The sequence below is a fragment of the Zeugodacus cucurbitae genome, chromosome 6, assembly GCF_028554725.1.
Source record: "Zeugodacus cucurbitae isolate PBARC_wt_2022May chromosome 6, idZeuCucr1.2, whole genome shotgun sequence".
In the NCBI taxonomy this organism is placed as follows: domain Eukaryota; kingdom Metazoa; phylum Arthropoda; class Insecta; order Diptera; family Tephritidae; genus Zeugodacus; species Zeugodacus cucurbitae.
Window position 1 is genome coordinate 40,176,205 of NC_071671.1, and position 20,269 is coordinate 40,196,473.

The 20,269-nt window shown below is 37.5% G+C and overlaps 3 protein-coding genes across 3 annotated transcripts; all 3 read left to right on the plus strand.

The window, feature by feature from the left end:
* Positions 1–1,401: 1,401 nt before the first annotated feature.
* LOC105218022 (aquaporin AQPAn.G) lies at positions 1,402–4,341 on the plus strand. Its single transcript, XM_029043908.2, has 3 exons — positions 1,402–1,649; positions 3,235–3,793; positions 3,864–4,341. Exons 1-3 carry the CDS (start codon positions 1,582–1,584, stop codon positions 4,047–4,049), a joined length of 813 nt encoding a protein of 270 aa, XP_028899741.1. The 5' UTR covers positions 1,402–1,581; the 3' UTR covers positions 4,050–4,341.
* Positions 4,342–4,402: 61 nt separating this feature from the next.
* LOC105218034 (lens fiber major intrinsic protein-like) lies at positions 4,403–7,790 on the plus strand. Its single transcript, XM_011193370.3, has 2 exons — positions 4,403–4,921; positions 7,458–7,790. The coding sequence occupies exons 1-2, from the start codon at positions 4,403–4,405 to the stop codon at positions 7,629–7,631; spliced, it is 693 nt and encodes a 230-aa protein (XP_011191672.1). The 3' UTR covers positions 7,632–7,790.
* A 30-nt stretch (positions 7,791–7,820) lies between these two features.
* On the plus strand, positions 7,821–9,215 carry LOC114803489 (aquaporin-like). The gene is made up of 3 exons (XM_029043909.2): positions 7,821–8,378; positions 8,431–8,684; positions 8,777–9,215. Exons 1-2 carry the CDS (start codon positions 7,851–7,853, stop codon positions 8,617–8,619), a joined length of 717 nt encoding a protein of 238 aa, XP_028899742.1. The 5' UTR covers positions 7,821–7,850; the 3' UTR covers positions 8,620–8,684; positions 8,777–9,215.
* The last annotated feature ends 11,054 nt before the right edge of the window (positions 9,216–20,269 follow it).

Below are 20,269 nucleotides of genomic sequence, written 5' to 3' on the forward strand. Positions count from 1 at the left end.
ATAAGTGATATCTTTGATTGAGAACTCCAGAAACCACTGACTTCAAACTTTGCCCTGAACTTCGATCTATCCGTGAAAAAGCTCACTGTGTAACTTCTCCAATAACTCCGACCAGCCCACATGTACCGCGGGGTATGTAAACAAAGAAGGAACGACTTAAATTCTTGGAATTCCAGAATATTCCTGTGCGGAACCATACATGTACCCATCTTTCACTAAGTGTAATAGTTGTAATTGTAATATTGATAATTTATTTAATTATTTTTATTGTTTCAATACTTTCTACTCGCTAGTATTTTCCTGTAGACATATCACTATACCTCTTCACTGCAGATTATAATGATCTGTAACATCCACTAAGATATGAGTATACGCACAAAATAGATTCTTTACCGCAAAATCTTAGGCAATATGGTGATATTTGAAGTCATTATAACTGCATATTAGTATACGTATACCTCTTTTTACAACGATTTAAACAATGATGCAATTTGTTGATAAGTAATAATGTTTGTGTATATACTTCTAGCTTATTTTAACGAAATGGGTACTTGTTTGACGCTGTCCTCTTGTGATAAACTATCACTTTAGACGTGTGGGTACAATAAATTTCTCGAACATATTCAAGGGACGTGTATCCGTCGCTTATTAAATGGTAATACTGAGAGACATATTAAGAAATCTACATAAGATGATAAAGTCTCAAAGAGAGAAATCAACACAATACTTACGTCGTTTACAAGTGCTAAAAGTAATAAAATAAAGTGACATAAAGATCATTAGTGTTTCTATTTTAAACCTTTGAAAACAACCTCAAAAGTTCTTAAAAATTAAAACTAAGCACGAACGGAAACGTGTATAGTTAGCAACTAATGAAATTAAACTTGCAATTTTCATTTGGAATGACTAAGTAAACACTCGTCTAACACTTGACTGGCTACTTATAATATACTTGGTTTAGTAAAACGATAATATACCTTAAAACACTTTAATTCCAGTATGTACTCACTAAATATCTTTAAGTACTAAGGTAATCCAAAAGAAATTTGAAGTGAAAGCTTAATGAAATAAGTTTCGCATTCATTACTCGGTACACCCTTGTTCGTTATGACATCAGTCAGATTTGTGAGAGTCTGAACAACAAGACGAAGTATGATCTTCTTACTATTTTTATGGTACTAAGAGACAAAAATACAATACATACAAAATAAATTTCAATTCAGGTATTAAGTTTGTTTCGAGTACTCAAAAGTATACTGAATTGCTGTTATTTTCTAACCAGTCTAATGTATTTGAAAGAGCACTCCATTGTAATGGTGGAGATTAAATTAAAATAAATTCAAAAGCTACGCAAAACTCAACTACCAAACACTTCAAAATATAGTAAGGCAGACAATGTGCAAATATTACGGCTATAAGTATCGATGCACCGTTATTTCAGCTGAAAATATTGTTTAATATAATCGTTCGAACAGTTTGTTAATTTACTTTCGTTCGCGTGTTTCATAGTGACAGTTTTCAATTTCATTTCAACAGTGGTCCATTGTGTTTTGATAACATCGATATACCAAAATTCAAATAATGGGCGTAGAATCCTTACAACAACCCACATATATCCTTGAACCACAACCGATTCGATGGACAAAAAGGTTTGTCTAAACAATTAATGAAAAATATGTGCTTTTGAGTGGCAACTGATTCAAGGAAAGCGGATCATGTCGAGACAGCTAAAACAAAATTATTTGTCAAAGAGCAAACTTCCTGAAACAATCTCGCAAGTGAGATGCGAAGGAAGAATTTAGAGAGGTATTATAGAGCATTACAAGAGTTCACAATTGACAGAAATCCTTCGATTTTGGTAATTTGGGTGCTTGTATTAGAGCAGGGTTGTAAAATATAAGACGGACTAAGGATTTTTATCAAAAGTGCTGGATTTCGAAAATTTAATATGACCTCTCAAGAGGCAAATTTAATAATACAATTATTATTATCAAATTTAGAACTTAACAGACTTTTAATAAAAATAAAGCAAGGCCTCCTTATAAATAAAAATAAATATTTTAAATTAAAAGCGAATTTTTTAAACTATTTTTTGTAGTAAGAACTATTTAAGCGAGTAAGGGAAACTAACAGAACTAAGGAGTCTTCCGAAATCGTTTTCCATTTATAATCCAGTCGACCTTTTCATAAATAGAGAACGGGTGAATGAATGTAGGAAATACATATTACAACAACTTCAACCCTTTACTTTTTTGGACTATATATAGAAGGAAAGAAGAGAAAGATTTTATTACCAATTATTATGAAAATTTGGTGGTTAGTGAGTTAGTTACGTCTATCGTGTCGCAACCTTGTATCAATCGTGAGAGACTTGGTTGAAAAATTAAAATGATTTTAGAGCGACTTAGAGCAACGTTGTAGAATATAGACGCCATTATAATAAATATTATTTATTATTTACTGGTGACTGGTGACTGAACTAACAACGCTATTGTTGTTTGAAAAAGAAAACTAAAGACCAAAGAGAGCCATCGTAATTCTATTAAATTATAATACGATGGCTGCTATATATATTTCTGGCCTAATAATGAAAATAGGAACATTTATCAACGAAAATGGTTTTATTGTTTTTCAAAATATTCTCCATCAAGATTTATACACTTTTGCATGCGCTCAAACCAATTTTCGAAGCACTTTTTTGAGCCTTTTTTTGAGCGATTGTCAAATTGTGCGGGTTGCAACGAGAACAAACCTTTTTTACGGTCAGGTGTTCATGCAATATCGAATGTATGCTGGTGCGAGAAATGCATAAGCATGCCTCTATCTGAAGGTATGTTACATGACGGTCTTGCATTATCAGTTCACGTACATCGATGTTTTCTGGCACAACGGCTGTAGCCATACAAAGATTTTAGTTCATCGATGCACTCTTGTCGCGATAATCCACGTCGAAAGTTGTGAAAAATGATCTCACGAAAATGTTCACGAGTGAATTCCATTTTTTGGCCGAGATGAATTTTTTAATTCCCTGTAAATAAAACTATTCACGATTAAATGACAAAACGTTCTGAGGTATGTTATGCTAAAAAATTTCAAACTTTTCAATGGAAATGTCAGATTGCACTTAGAGTTGCCTAGGCCAGAAATATATATAGCAGCCCTCGTAAACTTGACGTTCAATTACTTACTTGTATATAATATAAAACAATTTATTTATCAACCTTTATTTTACAGTTTCTTGGATAAATTGAATATAGACGTCAGCACTTTTGATAATATATGCCAGTTTATCGGCGAGCTTATCGGCACCGCAATGTTGGTATTTCTCGGTTGTATGGGATGTTCCTATAATGAGAGCTTCGAACACAGTATGTTTCAATCGGCCTTTACCGTTGGTTTAGTAGTGATGTCGATCGTGCACTGTTTCGGTTGCGTTTGTGGAGCACATTTGAATCCCGCCATCACATTGGCCGTTTACATTTACGATATGATTTCGCTCACAATGGCGATATTTTATTTTTTGGGCCAATTACTTGGCGCTTTTCTAGGTTACGCCCTTATGATGGCATTAATACCCGACAGTGCAGTGCGATTGGGTGGTGCCGCGCATGGTGTCTGCGTTGCCACACCCCATCCACAAATTACCACAATGCAGGGATTCTGGATCGAATTCATTCTCACGGCGATGCTGATATTCACCACCTGCAGTGCGGCCGATTCACGAAACATCACATTTCAAGACTCTTTGCCGATCCGCTTCGGCTTAACTGTTACGGCCCTCAGTCTTGCGGGGGTAAGTTTAAACTAAACTAAATTAACGAATATACATATATATAACTTTTCCACCATAATAACCTTTTTAGGGTCAATACACTGGTGCTATGTTGAACCCTGTTAAAGCTGTGGCTTCAGCCGTCTGGACTTCCGATTACCAGGACCATTGGGTATACTGGGCGGCGCCAATGCTCAGTGCAGCAGTTAGTGCCACCTTCTACAAAGTGATATTCAAGCGAGATATGGTGCAGCGGGATTTGAACGAAAAGCGATGACACGCCATTTTGTACGAACTTTGTATTAAACATATATCTCGAAAAAGTTAAAATGTGCTACAAAATTTTTGCATGGCCATTCAAGTATCGTTTCTACAATCAATTTGAAGTATTGTAATAGAAGGAATTTGATTTCAACTTCAATGTGTCAAATACCAAACATTTGTCAAATGTAAATATTTTTTCACTTTCATCATATCAAACATTTGTAATTTGCTTCATAAATTCTACATTATTCCGATGTCCATTTTCTCGATGTAATAAAAACATAAAAGTGTTGTGTAAAACCTGATTTTGTGCAAAGTGTTTTCTGCGTCCATCTGATCCTTGAATATTGACTACCTTCCGCGGCAATGAAGTTGAACAAGCTCTTTTTCGTACAAATTTTTGGTGAATTCTGTGCCGCTTCGATGTGGATGCAGTTACATTGTTATGGCAGTGATCCGTTAGTTGCACATGGTGGTGTACTGTCTTATGGGCTCTGTGACGGCTGCGCGCTTATGATAATTATACAGACATTCGGTTGTGTATCGGGCGCCTACTTCAATCCCTGTTTAACCATTGCCGCTGTCATTATGGGACAACTGAAGTGGGATTTGGCCATAATCTATGTGATTATGCAATACTTGGGTACGATGCTTGGCTTGGTACTGGCCTTTTACACAACACCGGCGATGACGAGATCAGATCTTTATTGTGTAAGCGATTTGGCACCACAGACCACTATAATGGGGGGTTGCTTTTTGGAATTTCTTATGACTTCGGCGTGGGTGTTGGCACAGTGCACCTGCTGGGATAAGCGCGCTCAAGGCATCCAAGAATCGATTTCGTTGCGTATGGGTTTCGTAATGGTTTCACTAGTACTTTGTGCGGTGAGTAGATTTCGGTAGTCCAGTGACTCTCAAAATCAAAATACCTGGACGATATAATTATTTTAAATATGAAAAATTACTTTACATTAGAATGAAGCCATTATAAGTAGCAAGTCATGGTTAAGTTGTAGAGAGACAGTACTCTTCTTTTCCTCTAAAAAGATTTTATTAAATTATTGTTTGTTAACTTTTTTATAGTTATTAATTTGACCATACAACTTTTATTTATGTCGTTCGCTTTAGTCTCCTACTAAAATATAGAATTCTACAAGTATAAGGTAATGTCGGTACGACTCGTGTAGTATTTTGTCAAGATATCTCACATATTATCCGGTATATTGTCATCACCATATTTGTCACGATTGGCAACTCTTCAATTTATTACAATACACATTTACTTTTATTTGTTCTACTGTATACATTCATTCATTCATTTTTTTTTAGTTTGAATAAGTTCATTTTAACATGTAAGCGAGCAGTCGCATTTTAAATTCAATAAAGAACGGTCATCTGACTCTGTCTTGAAGGACAATATACGGTTTAAAACCCACCGTTTGTTTGAAAACCCAAATATTAGGTAAATGGGCGCTAGGAGAAGTTAAGACCAGATTTTAACCATTTTTCCACAGAGGCACATTATTAAATTACACCTGGAATTTCCATACATTATTTAACTTTATTTTAGGTAGCAAATTAGCGACAGGAACTAAGGTCTATAATCAGGAGATTTAAAGCTTCACTGTCGTAAATTAAAAAAAAGAAACAAACATGTGCTCGAATGAGACGAGAAATTCTTGGATCAAAATAAAATAAAATAATTTTCCTACCAATTTGAGATACCTTTATATATAGAGGACCTTGAAGAGTTATAGTCCGATTTCGAGCGATGCCACACCTCCAACGCAGTATTTGTATAAAGTTTTGTTCCGATATCTTCAATGGTTTTAGATTTATGTATTCCAAACGAATAAGAATCGGGATTCAAATTTGTGTTATATGGGAAGTGGTCGTAGTTGTTCTCCCATTTTCAATCCGTAACATTAAGGTGTCAAATAAATATGATATACCCATCTTGGTTGAAATTGGTCGAGCAGTTTCTGAGATATGGTTTTTGACCCATAAGTGGGCGGCACCACGCCAATTTTTAATTTTATATAAATACAATTCCCTTCATTAGTGTTTCTGATGTATTTCATGAGTGAGTTAACGAAATTTTAATATTGTAGTTGACAACATAACATCCAAATTCACTCATTTCCAAGGTGTGTTTTAAGTGACTATGTCCAGAAATTTCGGTTTATGTATATAGATTTGACAATTTGAAAAAAAAAATCTTCCGAACATGCCCGTTCCTAGTTTGATCTTCTGTATTAAGTTTCACTTTTATATAATCCTTAAGTTAACTCATTTAAGTTAAAGTGTTACAAACAACCGATATTTGAACTAAACTATTATACCCGAAACTCAGATTCATTTTGAAAGAATGTATGTATGTGATTGGCGTTGCAACTGTTTAGCCGGTTATAGCCGAATCGACGATAGTGCGCCACATCTCTCTCTCCTTCGCAGTTCGGCGCCAGTTGGAGATCCCAAGTGTAACCAGGTCGCTCTCCACCTGGTCCCTCCAACGGAGTGGAGGCCTTCCCCTTCCTCGGCTTCTTCCAGCGGGTACTGCATCGAACACTTTCAGGGCTGGAGTGTTTTCGTCCATTCGGACAACATGACCTAGCCAGCGTAGCCGCTGTCTTTTTATTCGCTGAACTATGTCAATGTCGTCGTGTAACTCGTACAGCTCATCGTTCCATCGTCTGCGCTATTCGCCGTTGCCAATGTTCTGAGGACCATAAATCTTGCGCAAAATTTTCCTCTCGAAAACTCCTAGTGTCGTCTCATCTGATGTTGACATCGTCCAAGCTTCTGCACCGTAAAGCAGGACGGGAATGATAAGCGACTTGTAGAGCTTGATTTTGGTTCGTCGAGAGAGGACTTTACTGTTCAATTGCCTACTCAGTCCAAAGTACCACCTGTTGGCAAGAGTTATTCTGCGCTGGATTTCGAGGCTAACATTGTTCGTGTTGTTGATGCTGGTTCCCAGGCATCAATATTATATTGAAATATACATATTTTGCTAAGTTATTCTTGTGTTAAAAATGTATAAAATCGTTTCAGTGCTAGAGAGTTCATTGGCTGGAGGAACCCTTAATATAATTATTTTCAAACTTCCGGTTACTTTTCTTCCCTTAGCTCAAGTACATAAAAAAATGCTATAATATTAAATGGACATGTTTTCTGAAGCACAAAACTTAATGAAATCGGTTCATAATTTGATCTAGCCCTATATATCTAATTTAATCATTTCCGCTCTCTCTTCTATTTTAATGCCGAATATATCGGTTAATTTAGATTTTTAAAAACAGTGGGCAAAAATTTAAGAAATCGCTCATATAACTAATAGTATTAGATTTCTTAACATAATCTATTATAAAAGTATACATAGAAGCACTAATTAAGCATATTCTATTATTTTATTCGACAGGGTTACATGACCGGTTTAAGCATGAACCCAGCCAAGAGTTTAGCCGGCGCTCTATTCAACTGGTATTGGACGAATAATTGGATTTATCACGTTGCACCACTTCTGGCCGCCATTCTCATGCCACTCGTGCACAGATTTCTACTTAATGAAGGTTCGAAATCTGCCGAGGAGTAAAACTGTAGCTTCTAAAAATACTTAAATTATCGCCGTATGAACTCAACATATTTTTACAGACTATCAGTGGGAAATTCATCAGTTTATTTTTATAATTTTACTTTGTGACTGTCAACAATATTTGAACGGTCACATATATATTGGCATATATTTATATAATTAGAGACATTGCTTAACTAAAAATTTCACGTATTTTACTTAGTGCAAACATAGCGCAAAATGAAATTTGATAGGCATTTGTTTATGGTGTGCGTCAGCGAATTCATCGGCACCGCGATTCTCCTGTGCGTCGGCTGTTCCTCTGTAGTGGGCTTGACATTACCGTTTTATCACCGAAACTTGAGTATGGTCGGACTTGGCTTCGGCCTAGCCGTGCACATTTCCGTGCACACGCTTGGCACAATTTCTGGCTCGCACATCAATCCGAGCGTTACGATAGCAGCCCTCACGCTTGGCAATATGGAATGGCAATTGGCCTGCTTTTATATATTGTTCCAGTTTCTAGGCGGACTGACGGGTTATGCTCTGCTGTTCGTTTCTCTAACGAAGTATGTACGCACCGAAAGTTTATGCGTCACTATGCCGGAGAATGGCATCACAATTTGGCAGTCTGTCTTGCTTGAGTTCTTTTTGACAGCCATACTGGTGTATTTTTGTTGTGGCGCCTGGGACAAACGCAATATACAGGTGCACGATTCATTACCGCTACGTTTCGGCTTCTTAATTGCCGGTCTTATTTTTGCTGGGGTAAGTTTGAGCACAATAAATTAAGCTTCTGAATAAATATTTGTTTTTGTAGGCACCTTATACCGGAGCCAGCATGAATGTCGCACGCTCCTTACCGCCGGCCGTTTTCACAAATATTTGGACATCATTTTGGATATATCCCGTTGCACATGTGCCCGCTGCCATTTTAGTACCGTTAGCATGGAAATTTCTGCATACGGCTGACTCCTCCGCGGGGGGTGGCGCTGAAGGAGACGCATAAATAGCTTTAAAGAAAGATACTTATTATGCACGCTCAGGACATATGTACGTTGATTTGAGAATATGGTAAAAATTTAAAAAAACAGTATTTAAATAAAATTAAAAATGTTAACTTCATAGAACTGTGTATGAACTGCAATTACCCATATTTCTTTTAGTTTTTAGTAATTTAGAGCAAGAAAGGGGAGTACTATTTATGCACCTCGCCCACTTCTTCCGTAGTTTACCAACAATCGCAAACATAATATGATTCGACTCATCATATTCAAAAACATATTTCAGTCCTCATACCTTTCGCTGTCCAAAATCTTGGTATTTCCGATAATATCAACCAGCTAGGCAGACGGTATTCCAGGCACATATTCCTCGCGGTCTTTAAAACATTCGTCGAGATCGCTTGTAAAAATATTTTAGATATTCTTTGTAATGCATACATTTATTTGGAAACTTTACACCGATAAACTTTACCCCGCTTGCATAACTTAAATTAGAAAATAATACATATAAGCTAATAAAACGACTAAAATAAACCGTAACTAAGCATTTCTGTGAATTCTTATATTTTTTGCTCTAATAAATGAAATAATAAATCCTGAAGTTTCACTTTCCAAAGCAAAGCATTGTATGAAGTATCCTTGGTAATATCACGGAATTTGTATATTTGTTGATATTTATTATCTAAAAATTAGACAAGCGAACATTTACATTAAAACTCAAAGTTATTGCAGACAACAATGTGTATGAAATTATCACTTCAGAGAGTGAAGGTTAAACTGCTTGCATGTAGCAGCTGCTCATATTTTTCGAAAGGTTTACCTTATTATACTCTCGCAACAAAGTTGCTACACCTAAAACTAGACGAGTTAGATATAGAGTCATATATACCAAAGTGATCAGGGTGACGAATAGATTTGAAATCCGGATGTCTGTCCGCCCGTCTGTGCAAGCTGTAACTTGAGTAAAAATTAAAATATCTTGATGAAACTTGGCACACTTGTTTCTTGGCACCATAGGAAGTCTGCTTTCGAAAATGAGCAAAATCGGACCACAAAAACACATAAAGTGTCATAACTAAGCCATAAATAAAGCTATGGAAAATTTAGTACAAAGGATCGCACTAGGAAGAGGCATGTCTGGATATAATTTTTTTGGAGAACTGGGCGTGGCCCCGCCCTCTACTAAGTTTTTGTACATATCTCGTAAACTATTTGAGCTATATCAACCAAACTTTCTAGAATCGTTTCTTTTAGGTACTACCTTATACAGTCCAAAAATGGAAGAAATCAGATTACTAAAAATGCTTTAATTCAGTAAGGGAAAACACTAGAAACCTTAAATCTCATTATAAATAAGGTACAGAAGGGCTCCAACCAAATTGGTATACAAAATTTGAAGTGGGTGCGGCTCCGCCCACTTATGGTTCAAAAACCATATCTCTGAAACTACTCGACCAATATCAATGAAATTTGGTTTGTAATATTTTCCTAGCATCCCAATGAAATGTTGTGACAAAAAGGTCAAATCGGTTCACAACCTACACCTACTTCCTATATGCCGGAACTTTGAAGTCGATCTGATTAGTTTACTTTACAATATGTAAAGTAAGCACTAGTGAAGATATCGGAACATAACTTTGCATAAATACTGCATTTATAGCGTGGCAGCCCCTCGGTGCTTCTAATCTAATTTCCAAGGTTTCCAACTTTCAATGGACTTTATACTATATATATGATGAATATATGGGTAAAATTGTGCGTTAAATTAATAAAATTAAATAAATAAATTGCGAGAGTATAAAATGTTCGGTCACAACCGAACTTAGCCCTTCCTTACTTATTTAAATTAGTTTTTTTACACAATTCCGACTTATACTTCTATCTGGTGCTGATCAATAACTTAAAGCTTTTGTATCGAATACAATATTTTTGTCGTACTATTTTTTTTTTTAATTTGCACATTTATTTTGAATTTTTTCAAGTTCTTGTTTTTAATACTATACCATGATTTTATTTGATTTTTAACGTTTACTACATACATACAATCACCCACATAAGTATACATACGGTAACGGATTTTGGCCATATTTTAAAACGCCATTTCTTAAAACTAATTAATTAAAAGATAAAACGTTAAAACTCTTAATTTCTTAATAAAGATCAAATTATAATAATAATTATAATTAGGCACAAAATGTGGAATCGATAGAGCGATAAGGCAAAATAATTGCTCCCACTACTCCTTTTGATTTGAGAGGAGGTCAGGGACAGTAGTTTCAAAAAAACTTTCCAAAATTTTGCTAAAAACATTTTTGTGGAATCTATTTCTGAGACCATGATCACAGTTCTGCGTAATTTCCACAATGAGTCATCTTTTTCACTTCATCAAAAAAAACTATATCCCCTTCCTAGCGTTATATATGTCAAAATGATTAAGTTGACGAGACAAGTTGAAATCCGGATGTCTGTCTGGCCGTCCGTCTGTGCGTCTGTGCAAGCTGTAACTTGAGTAAAAATTAAGATATCATAATGAAGAAACTTGTTCCTTGGGTCGGACTATTGACACGCCCACAAAATGGTTATAATAGTAAAATTTGTATCAAATTATACCGGACGTATGAGTGACATTTAATTAGCTTTTCAAAGGGCGATCATACATATGTACATGATTACTTGACATACATATATATATGTATATAAGCAAAGAACGTATAATAATAAGAAGGAGCAAAAGTTAACTCGCAAAAATTGTGCTGGGAGTGAGTTCGAGAGACTATCCCGTGTCAAAGCATAGCTTGTTGGTTCTTTACGCATCGTTTTTAGTGCCAAATACTTGGGAAAGGCCATTCAGCAGATCCCGTAGTAGTTGGATCGAAAACTCGCCACTTTGAAAGAAAACAAGTAAGGAAAGGTTAAGTTCGGGTGCAACCGAACATTTTATACTCTCGCAATTTATTGCTATATTTTTATTATGATAACACACAATTAGACCCATATATTTGGTATAAAGTCCAATAGAAAAACGAAAATCATCATATAAGGTATATAAAGGCTGATGTAATTCCTGAACCGATTTCACTCATTTTCATCACCAACATACATTAATCTAAGATTATATGCTCATTTAATTTGGCTAAGATATTCCACATATTAACCGATTTATAAGCTATTAAGCCCATCCTATAATTTAGTATATGAGAGCTAGGGGAAGTTATGACCCGATTTTAACCATTCCTGGTACAGAGACACACAATTAGAAGAAAAAGATTTCTTCTGATTAAATTTCTGTGAAAAACTACCATAAGGCACTGAGTTCTTCATATTCGATATCCGGGGCATTGAAAAGTTATAGTCCGATTTCGACAATTTTTTCAAGTGATGCCACAGATCATATACATGGTTATATGATTCTTGACCCATAAGTGGGCGATGCCACGCCCATTTTCCATTTTGTAAAAAAATCTGAGTGCAACTTCTTTCTGCTATTTCTTCTGTAAAATTTAGTGTTTCTGTTAGTGTTTTCCGTTAGTGAGTTAACGCATTTTTAGTAATTTTCAACCTAACCTTTGTACGGGAGCTGGGCGTTGTTATTATCCGATTTCAACTATTTTCATGGTGTAAGGTGGGGTACGTAGGGGAGCCGACTGCAGAAAAGTGGTATATAGCTTTAATAATTTTCGAGATATATACAAAAATCCTATTTGGGGGCGGGGCCACGACCAATTCCCCAAATAAATTACATCCATATATGACCTTTACTAGGACGATCCTTTGTACCAAATTTTACTTTTATAACTTTACTAGCTTTTACCCGCGGCTTCGTCCGCATACGTTTTTTCGTTTTCTCCCGGCTGTAAGTCCCCCTGCAACAATGTCCAACTATCGTGTTCCGATCCTCAACTTCACATCAAAATCTCTTCAAAAGCAACCTAAATCGGTAAATCGGTTTAAAATACTACTAACTATCTGCCAACCCCCGATTCTGTGAACTTGAAATACGTGAGCAAGCCACGTATAATTGTCCGTGAGTAAAACAACTCTGTTCTAAATTAATGCCGGCTACTTTTAATGTTTGCCCCTGAGCTTTATTTATCTTCATAGCGAATGCGATTTTCAGCGGAAACTGTAATCTCTTAAACTTGAATGGCAAATCTGTCAGAATTATGGGTATACGGGGGGTTAAAACATTCTCTCCTTTTGCCATTCCAGTCCAATCATTCCAAAAGCAATCATTCTTTTACAATATTGCGACCGAGGTGTGTTACTTGCAACCGTGTGCCAATACACAGTCTTGGTGCATCTAAATTTCGCATCAAAAGGACAGGAATGCCAGCCTCAGCCTCAGTTTGTGTGAAGGTACTCCTGACAGTTCTAAAGAATAAAGAAATTCTACAGGGTATGATGTTACTTGTTCAGTATCCATTACAGTGTCTACAGACAAAAACTCAACAATATCACCTCCCACGCGTTACATAATTTGCTCGTTTATCTGTCCCACTATTTCATTCGCTAAAATTGCTCTTTCACATAACCATTCTCTATTCCTCATAATAGTTAGCATTTCGCTATAGACGAAGTTATTTAGATCATCTGGATTATGTACAACATTGCAGAATTCACGATCCAATGTAATCATGCCATTACCATCCTTTGCCATACGATCTTCTCCAATTTTAAGAAGAGCAGCAGCATATTGTCCAAATTGTACATCACTGTGTAATTGCCCTCTCATATTTGTAGACAGACTAAACGTTTTTACGTGCACCCATAACGTTGACGCTTTTAAACACCCATTTATTTCTTCTGCAGGGATGCATTTAGTGATAACCGGCTAAGTCTGTCTAAAATCGCACTTGAAAACAATACTATACCATGTAGCATAAACAATATGCTACATACATATGAACATGCACATGAATTGAGAATTAACAAATGAGAGCGACTGCAAAAATAAAGACGATTGGTTAAGAAAATACCTACATCTAACAGCTACCTTAACTACCTAATAATAAAAATGTAACTAAGTACTATAGGGGGATGGGGTCATATGTAGAAATTCAGGGGGATGGGGTCATATGTAGAAGTTCAGGGGGATGGGGTCATATGTAGAAGTTCACGCAAGTGAGGAAAGTTTCTGATTGCCATTCACTTGGGAGTGGCCAGGAACGATTCTTTTGCATATGACTCAAGCAGCTCACGACTTCCGGTTTTAGACCAAGTATCCCCTGGGTAGCTAACAGACATCCATTTGGAGGCGAGCTAAAGTGAGAAGGCGAAGCCCGCTTGTGCGTAGGGTTTGGGACCCACCACATAAAAAAATCTCCCCAATGAAAACAAACACCGAGCCTCGGATGAGAAACCCCCCTTTTGATGACGACCCCTGCAAACGTATTAAGGATCATGATTTGAGGGCATGCACCTGGAATGTCCGGACTCTCAATTGGGAAGGTGCCTCTGCCCAGCTGGTTGATGTCCTCATACAACTAAAGGCTGACATCACCGCCGTTCAAGAAGTGCGATGGACGGGACAAGGACGGAAGAAGGTGGGTCCTTGTGACATCTACTACAGCGGCCATATAAAGGAGCGCATCGGTGTTGGAATTGTAGTGGGAGAGAGACTACGTCGTCGAGTCCTGGCATTCACCCCGGTGGATGAACGTCTTGCCACAATCCGCATCAAAGCGAGGTTCTTCAACATATCGCTGATTTGCGCCCACGCCCCAACGGAAGAGAAGGACGATGTGACCAAAGATGCTTTCTATTAGCGCCTAGAACGCACCTATGAGCGCTGCCCCCGCCACGATGTCAAAATCGTGCTTGGCGATTTTAACGCCAGGGTGGGTAAAGAAGGTGTCTCTGGCACAACAGTCGGAAAATTCAGCCTCCATGACGAAACATCGCCAAACGGGCTGAGGCTGATCGACTTCGCTGGGGCCCGAAATATGGTTGTCTGTAGTACTAGATTCCAGCATAAAAAAAATCATCAAGCAACGTGGCTGTCCCCTGATCGAAACACGCGCAATCAAATCGATCACGTTGTGATATACGGAAGACATGTCTCCAGTGTTTTAGACGTGCGTACGCTCCGAGGACCAAACATTGACTCGGACCATTATCTAGTAGCAGCAAAGATACGCACTCGCCTCTGTGCAGCAAAGAACGCCCGTCAACAAACACAAGGAAGGTTCGACGTCGAAAATCTGCAATCACAACCGACAGCCGAACGATTTTCTACTCGACTTGCACTCCTGCTCTCTGAGAGCACTCATCAGCATCTCGATATAAGGGAGCTGTGGAACGGCATCTCAAACTCATTGCATACCGCTGCAGCCGAAACAATTGGTCTCCGGCAACGCCAAAAAACCAGTTGGTACGATGAGAATTGTCGTTCCGCAGTGGAGAGAAAACAGACTGCCTACCTCGCAACGTTGCGATCGACCACAACACTTACGGGGTGGGATAGATATCGAGAACTGAAGAGGGAAGCGAGACGCATTTGCAGACGTAAAAAGAAAGAGGCCGAAATGCGTGAGTATGAAAAGCTTGAAAAGCTGGCCGACATGGGTAATGCTCGAAAATTTTATGAAAAGATGAGGCGATTAACAGAAGGTTTCAAGACCGGAGCATTATCATGTAGGGACCGAGAAGGTAATCTGGTAACGGATGTCCAGAGCACACTGGGATTATGGAGGGAACACTTCTCCGACCTGCTCAATGGCAGTGAAAGTACAACACCAGGAGATGGCGAACCCGATTCCCCAATCGATGACGATGGAATAGATGTTCCATTACCCGACCATGAAGAAATTCGAATAGCAATTACCCGCTTGAAGAACAACAAAGCGGCGGGGGCCTATGGATTACCGGCCGAGCTATTCAAATACGGCGGCGAAGAACTGATAAGGTGCATGCATCAGCTTCTTTGTAGAATATGGTCGGAAGAAAGCATGCCTGACGATTGGAATCTTAGTGTGCTCTGCCCAATCCATAAGAAGGGACACCCCACAATCTGCGCCAACTACCGTGGTATAAGTCTCCTCAATATCGCATATAAGGTTTTGTCGAGCGTATTGTGTGAAAGACTAAAGCCCACCGTCAACGAACTGATTGGACCTTATCAGTGTGGCTTTAGACCTGGAAAATCCACAATGGACCAGATATTCACCATGCGCCAAATCTTGGAAAAGACCCGAGAGAGAAGAATCGATACTCACCATCTTTTTATCGATTTTAAAGCTGCCTTCGATAGCACGAAAAGGAGCTGCCTTTATGCCGCGATATCTGAATTTGGTATCCCTGCAAAACTAATACGGCTATGTAAGCTGACGTTGAGCAACACCAAAAGCTCCGTCAGGATCGGGAAGGACCTCTCCGAGCCGTTCGATACCAAACGAGGCTTCAGACAGGGTGACTCACTATCGTGCGACTTCTTCAATCTATTGCTGGAAAAAATAATACGAGCTGCAGAACTAAATAGAGAGGGTACAATCTTCTACAAGAGTGTACAGCTCCTGGCGTATGCCGATGATATTGATATCATCGGAAGCAACAACCGCGCCGTTTGTTCTGCGTTTTCCAGACTAGATAAAGAAGCGAAGCGTATGGACCTGGTGGTGAATGAGGACAAGACGAAATATCTCCTGTCATCAAACAAACAGTCAGCGCACTCGCGTCTTGGCTCCCACGTCACTGTTGACAGTCATAACTTTGAAGTTGTAGATAATTTCGTTTATCTGGGAACCAGCATTAACAACACTAACAATGTCAGCCTTGAAATCCAACGCAGAATCACTCTTGCCAACAGGTGCTACTTTGGACTGAGTAGGCAATTGAAAAGTAAAGTCCTCTCTCGACGAACCAAAATCAAACTCTATAAGTCGCTCATTATTCCCGTCCTGATGTATGGCGCTGAAGCGTGGACGATGACAACATCCGATGAGACGACTCTTGGGGTTTTCGAGAGAAAGGTTTTGCGCAAGATTTATGGTCCTCTAAACATTGGCAACGGCGAATACGGCAGACGATGGAACGATGAGCTGTACGATTTATACGACGACATTGACATAGTTCAGCGAATAAAAAGACAGCGGCGACGCTGGCTAGGTCATGTTGTACGGATGGAAGAAAACACTCCAGCTCTGAAAGTATTCGATGCAGTACCCGCTGGAGGAAGCCGCGGAAGAGGACGACCTCCACTCCGGTGGAAAGACCAAGTGCAAAGTGACCTGGCTTCACTTGGTGTTTCCAGTTGGCGCCAAAAAGCAAAAAGGAAGAATGAGTGGCGCGCTCTGGTGGATTCGGCTATAATCGCTTAAAGCGGTTCCTACGCCAAATATATATTTATATATATCTATATAAGTACTATCTATCTCCTAACTAAATTTCATCAAAATCCCTTCAGCCGTTTAGGCATGATAGAGCAAAACTCCCTGCAAAAACCATAAAAAATCACTAACTCAATTCAGTTTTCTGCCTACTTCCTACCCCCTAAGTACGATGACGTGATCATTTTGATCTTATATCCGTTTTTAGGTAACCATCTATTACCTTGCTAAATTTCATCAAAATCCGTTCAGCCGTTTCGATGTGAAAAAGCAAAAGTCCCGACAAAAACGACTAAAAATCACTAACTCAATTTAGTTATCTGCCTACTGCCTACCACCTAAGAACGATGGCGTGATTATGTATAGCCTATGACCATTTCTAGGTTATCATCCATCACCATACCAAATTTCATCAAAATCCGTTCAGTCGTTTAGGCGTGAAAGAGTAACAGATAGACAGAGTTACTTTCGCATTTATAATATTTATATGGATTTTTGCTTTGATATGACACTTAATGTGTTTTCGGGTTTCGCTATTATAATATTATTATTATGGGCGTTGCAGTGGTCCGATTTCGACCATTTTCGAAAGCAACCGTCTCACGGTCCCAAGGAACATGTGTTTCATCAAGATATCTCAATTTTTACTCAAGTTATCCGTTGCACGAACGGACGGACAGACAGACATTCGGATTTTGACTCGTCTCATCACCCTTATTAAGTTGATATACATAATCCTATATCTAACTCGTTTAGTTTTATGACTTACAAACAACCGTTATGTGAACAAAAGTACTCTCTTAGCAACTTTTGTTGCGAGAGTATAAAAATACACCACAGCATCAGGGAACAATGCTACAAACAGACGCAAATGGTCGGAACAAAACACCGGCTAAGGCTCGCGCATACCCAGTGTCCCCATAGCGCAGGTGGTTAGCGTGAAGTAGTTAAGGAAATGCGACCATTTATGTATGCTCAAATGTTTTGATAGCATTTTTTATCAAATTTTAGCAAATCCAGTTCAGATAGTCATTTAAATAGCATTTTTTCTTTGCTTTAATAATTAAAATATTTCATGCAAATATTTGCTCATCTGCCAAAAATTCAATAAAACATTTTTGCACATGAACGCAAATCATATTCCCCCACACATTCCTAATTACAAATATGTACGCTTGTTGTCACTTTTGCTTTTATGCGAATATACATATGTATGTAGTTAAAGAAGCAAGTGGGCTGGTCGCTAGCAAGGAGGGATCGGGGGCGCAATAGCCCTTAATTTTAAATAATATATATATAAATATATTAATTTATGGAAAATTATACAAAATTTAAAAGTTAGTATAAATATATTCATAATTACTGAAATAATCCCCACATATATCAATATTTTGCAATAGAAATCAAGTACTATCATTAACCCTTTCGACCCCGACGATGCCTGTGAGCAATTTCACCAGTTTAATGATTTAATACAAAAGCTGTGTTCAATTTTTTAACTTGATTTAAGTGGCTAAATATATTATGAATGAAAATCGAAACAGTTAACAACATTATTTACCGTTATTCTTAAAGTTTTTTTTTAACATAGTGCATTAATGTCGGTGATAATACGTTTGTTAGAATCCTATTATTATAATAATTTAATGTAATGAAAAAATGAGTATGTATTATTGTTCGAAATTTATTGAATAATATTTTTGAATCTCACAAAGTTGGGCCATAGTGGTTCTTGTTTTCAGTTATGCGTTCAGAGAAATATGTTCCCTAAAGTGAAATTAACAATATTTTACAGTTTGATGGGAATGTTTATGATTCGTCACACAATTAAAGAACAGAAATAACATAATAAAATTGAAAAAATGTATCTTAATTCTCTAAGATAATTATAATCAAAGGGCGAAATTACAGACAGTTTTTGAAAACAGGAATTCCATCTTACAGGTGAAAATTCTAGAATATGCGCTATATTAGAATTCTGTTTCATCTCCGTGTTCTAAAATTGCTCTTTAATATGTATGTATGCGTTGCTTATCGTATTGTATGGGAGATAAACCAATTAGAAATTGCAGACGTTGGAGCGCACTGAAAAAAAAATTTGGAGATTCCTAGGCCTGATGTTCTCGCTTCCCATAATAAACACATGCGAGGTGTAGATCTTTCGAACATAATGATGGAATCCTATAACTATAAAGTAAACCTTCAGTCAAAGAAGTCACATTTATATTAACTCCTGGCTACTTTATTGCAATCATTTGAGTGTACTTCAATCAAAACTAAAGCACACTCCATTCACTTCTATTTGATGTCGCGAATTCTCTGATGACTTCTAGTGCTGTATTCCTCGAGTCAACCAATAGAAAAGGAGGTCGCCCCTCATCAGCAACATTAATAGAAAATAGTTTATTCCTACACTTGCTAATGCGAAAAGCTACGATCAAAATGGGAATGTGAAAAAGGACGTGTAAACTATATGGCTCAAATGAGCACCACATCTCTTTACTGCAAAAACAACAAAATCTGTTTATTTTAATTTTACACACATACATTATAACGCCTTAGAGTTTTTTAACGCTTCGTACATATAACAGCCATACATAAAATCATTTAAGTAAAGAATTTTTCATGAAATTTTCGTTTTTTGATTTTTGTATACCATCATGGCCCAATTTTGCTCACAAGCAACCTTCTGTAGCGCCCATAATAAAAGGCGTGGAAACGTGAAATTTTGTTTGTAATATCTTTTTGGCATGCTTTTATGGTCCCAATGGAGAAAAAATTTTAAAACCACAGGAAAAAAGTCGGTCTCGAAAGGGTTGATAGACCCTCCATCAAAGCGCCTCTGTAGATGGTGTTATCTCGAAAAAGTAACGGAGATTTTGCGCGAAGGTAGAGTGACACACGAGTGTCTTTCCCGCTTAAGTGACCACATTTTACGCCATCGTTGTTTTTCTTTAATTTTACATATTGTAACGGATTTCCAAAATCAATCGTTAACGCTGAAACTCTACCCTGAGTTCGAACACTGGATTGTCAAATAAAAGTCACAATTTAATGGCTATACACTAATCTTTGTTTCTAATTTAAATAACTTTTTTTTCAATATACATTTATTTACCGAATCTGCTCTTTAAAGCCTAACAATAAGTTATAAAATCTTAAATCTAATTAAAACTAGACAAGCTCAACCAGGTGATTGAGTTGTTTTGGTGAAACGTTGCTCCTTAGTATGCAGGCATATCTCTTCTTTTTAGACGTGATTGATAACAGGATTGTACTAAAGCATTAGCCAATGTGTTTGGGTGATCACGGAGTTTAGATATACATATAT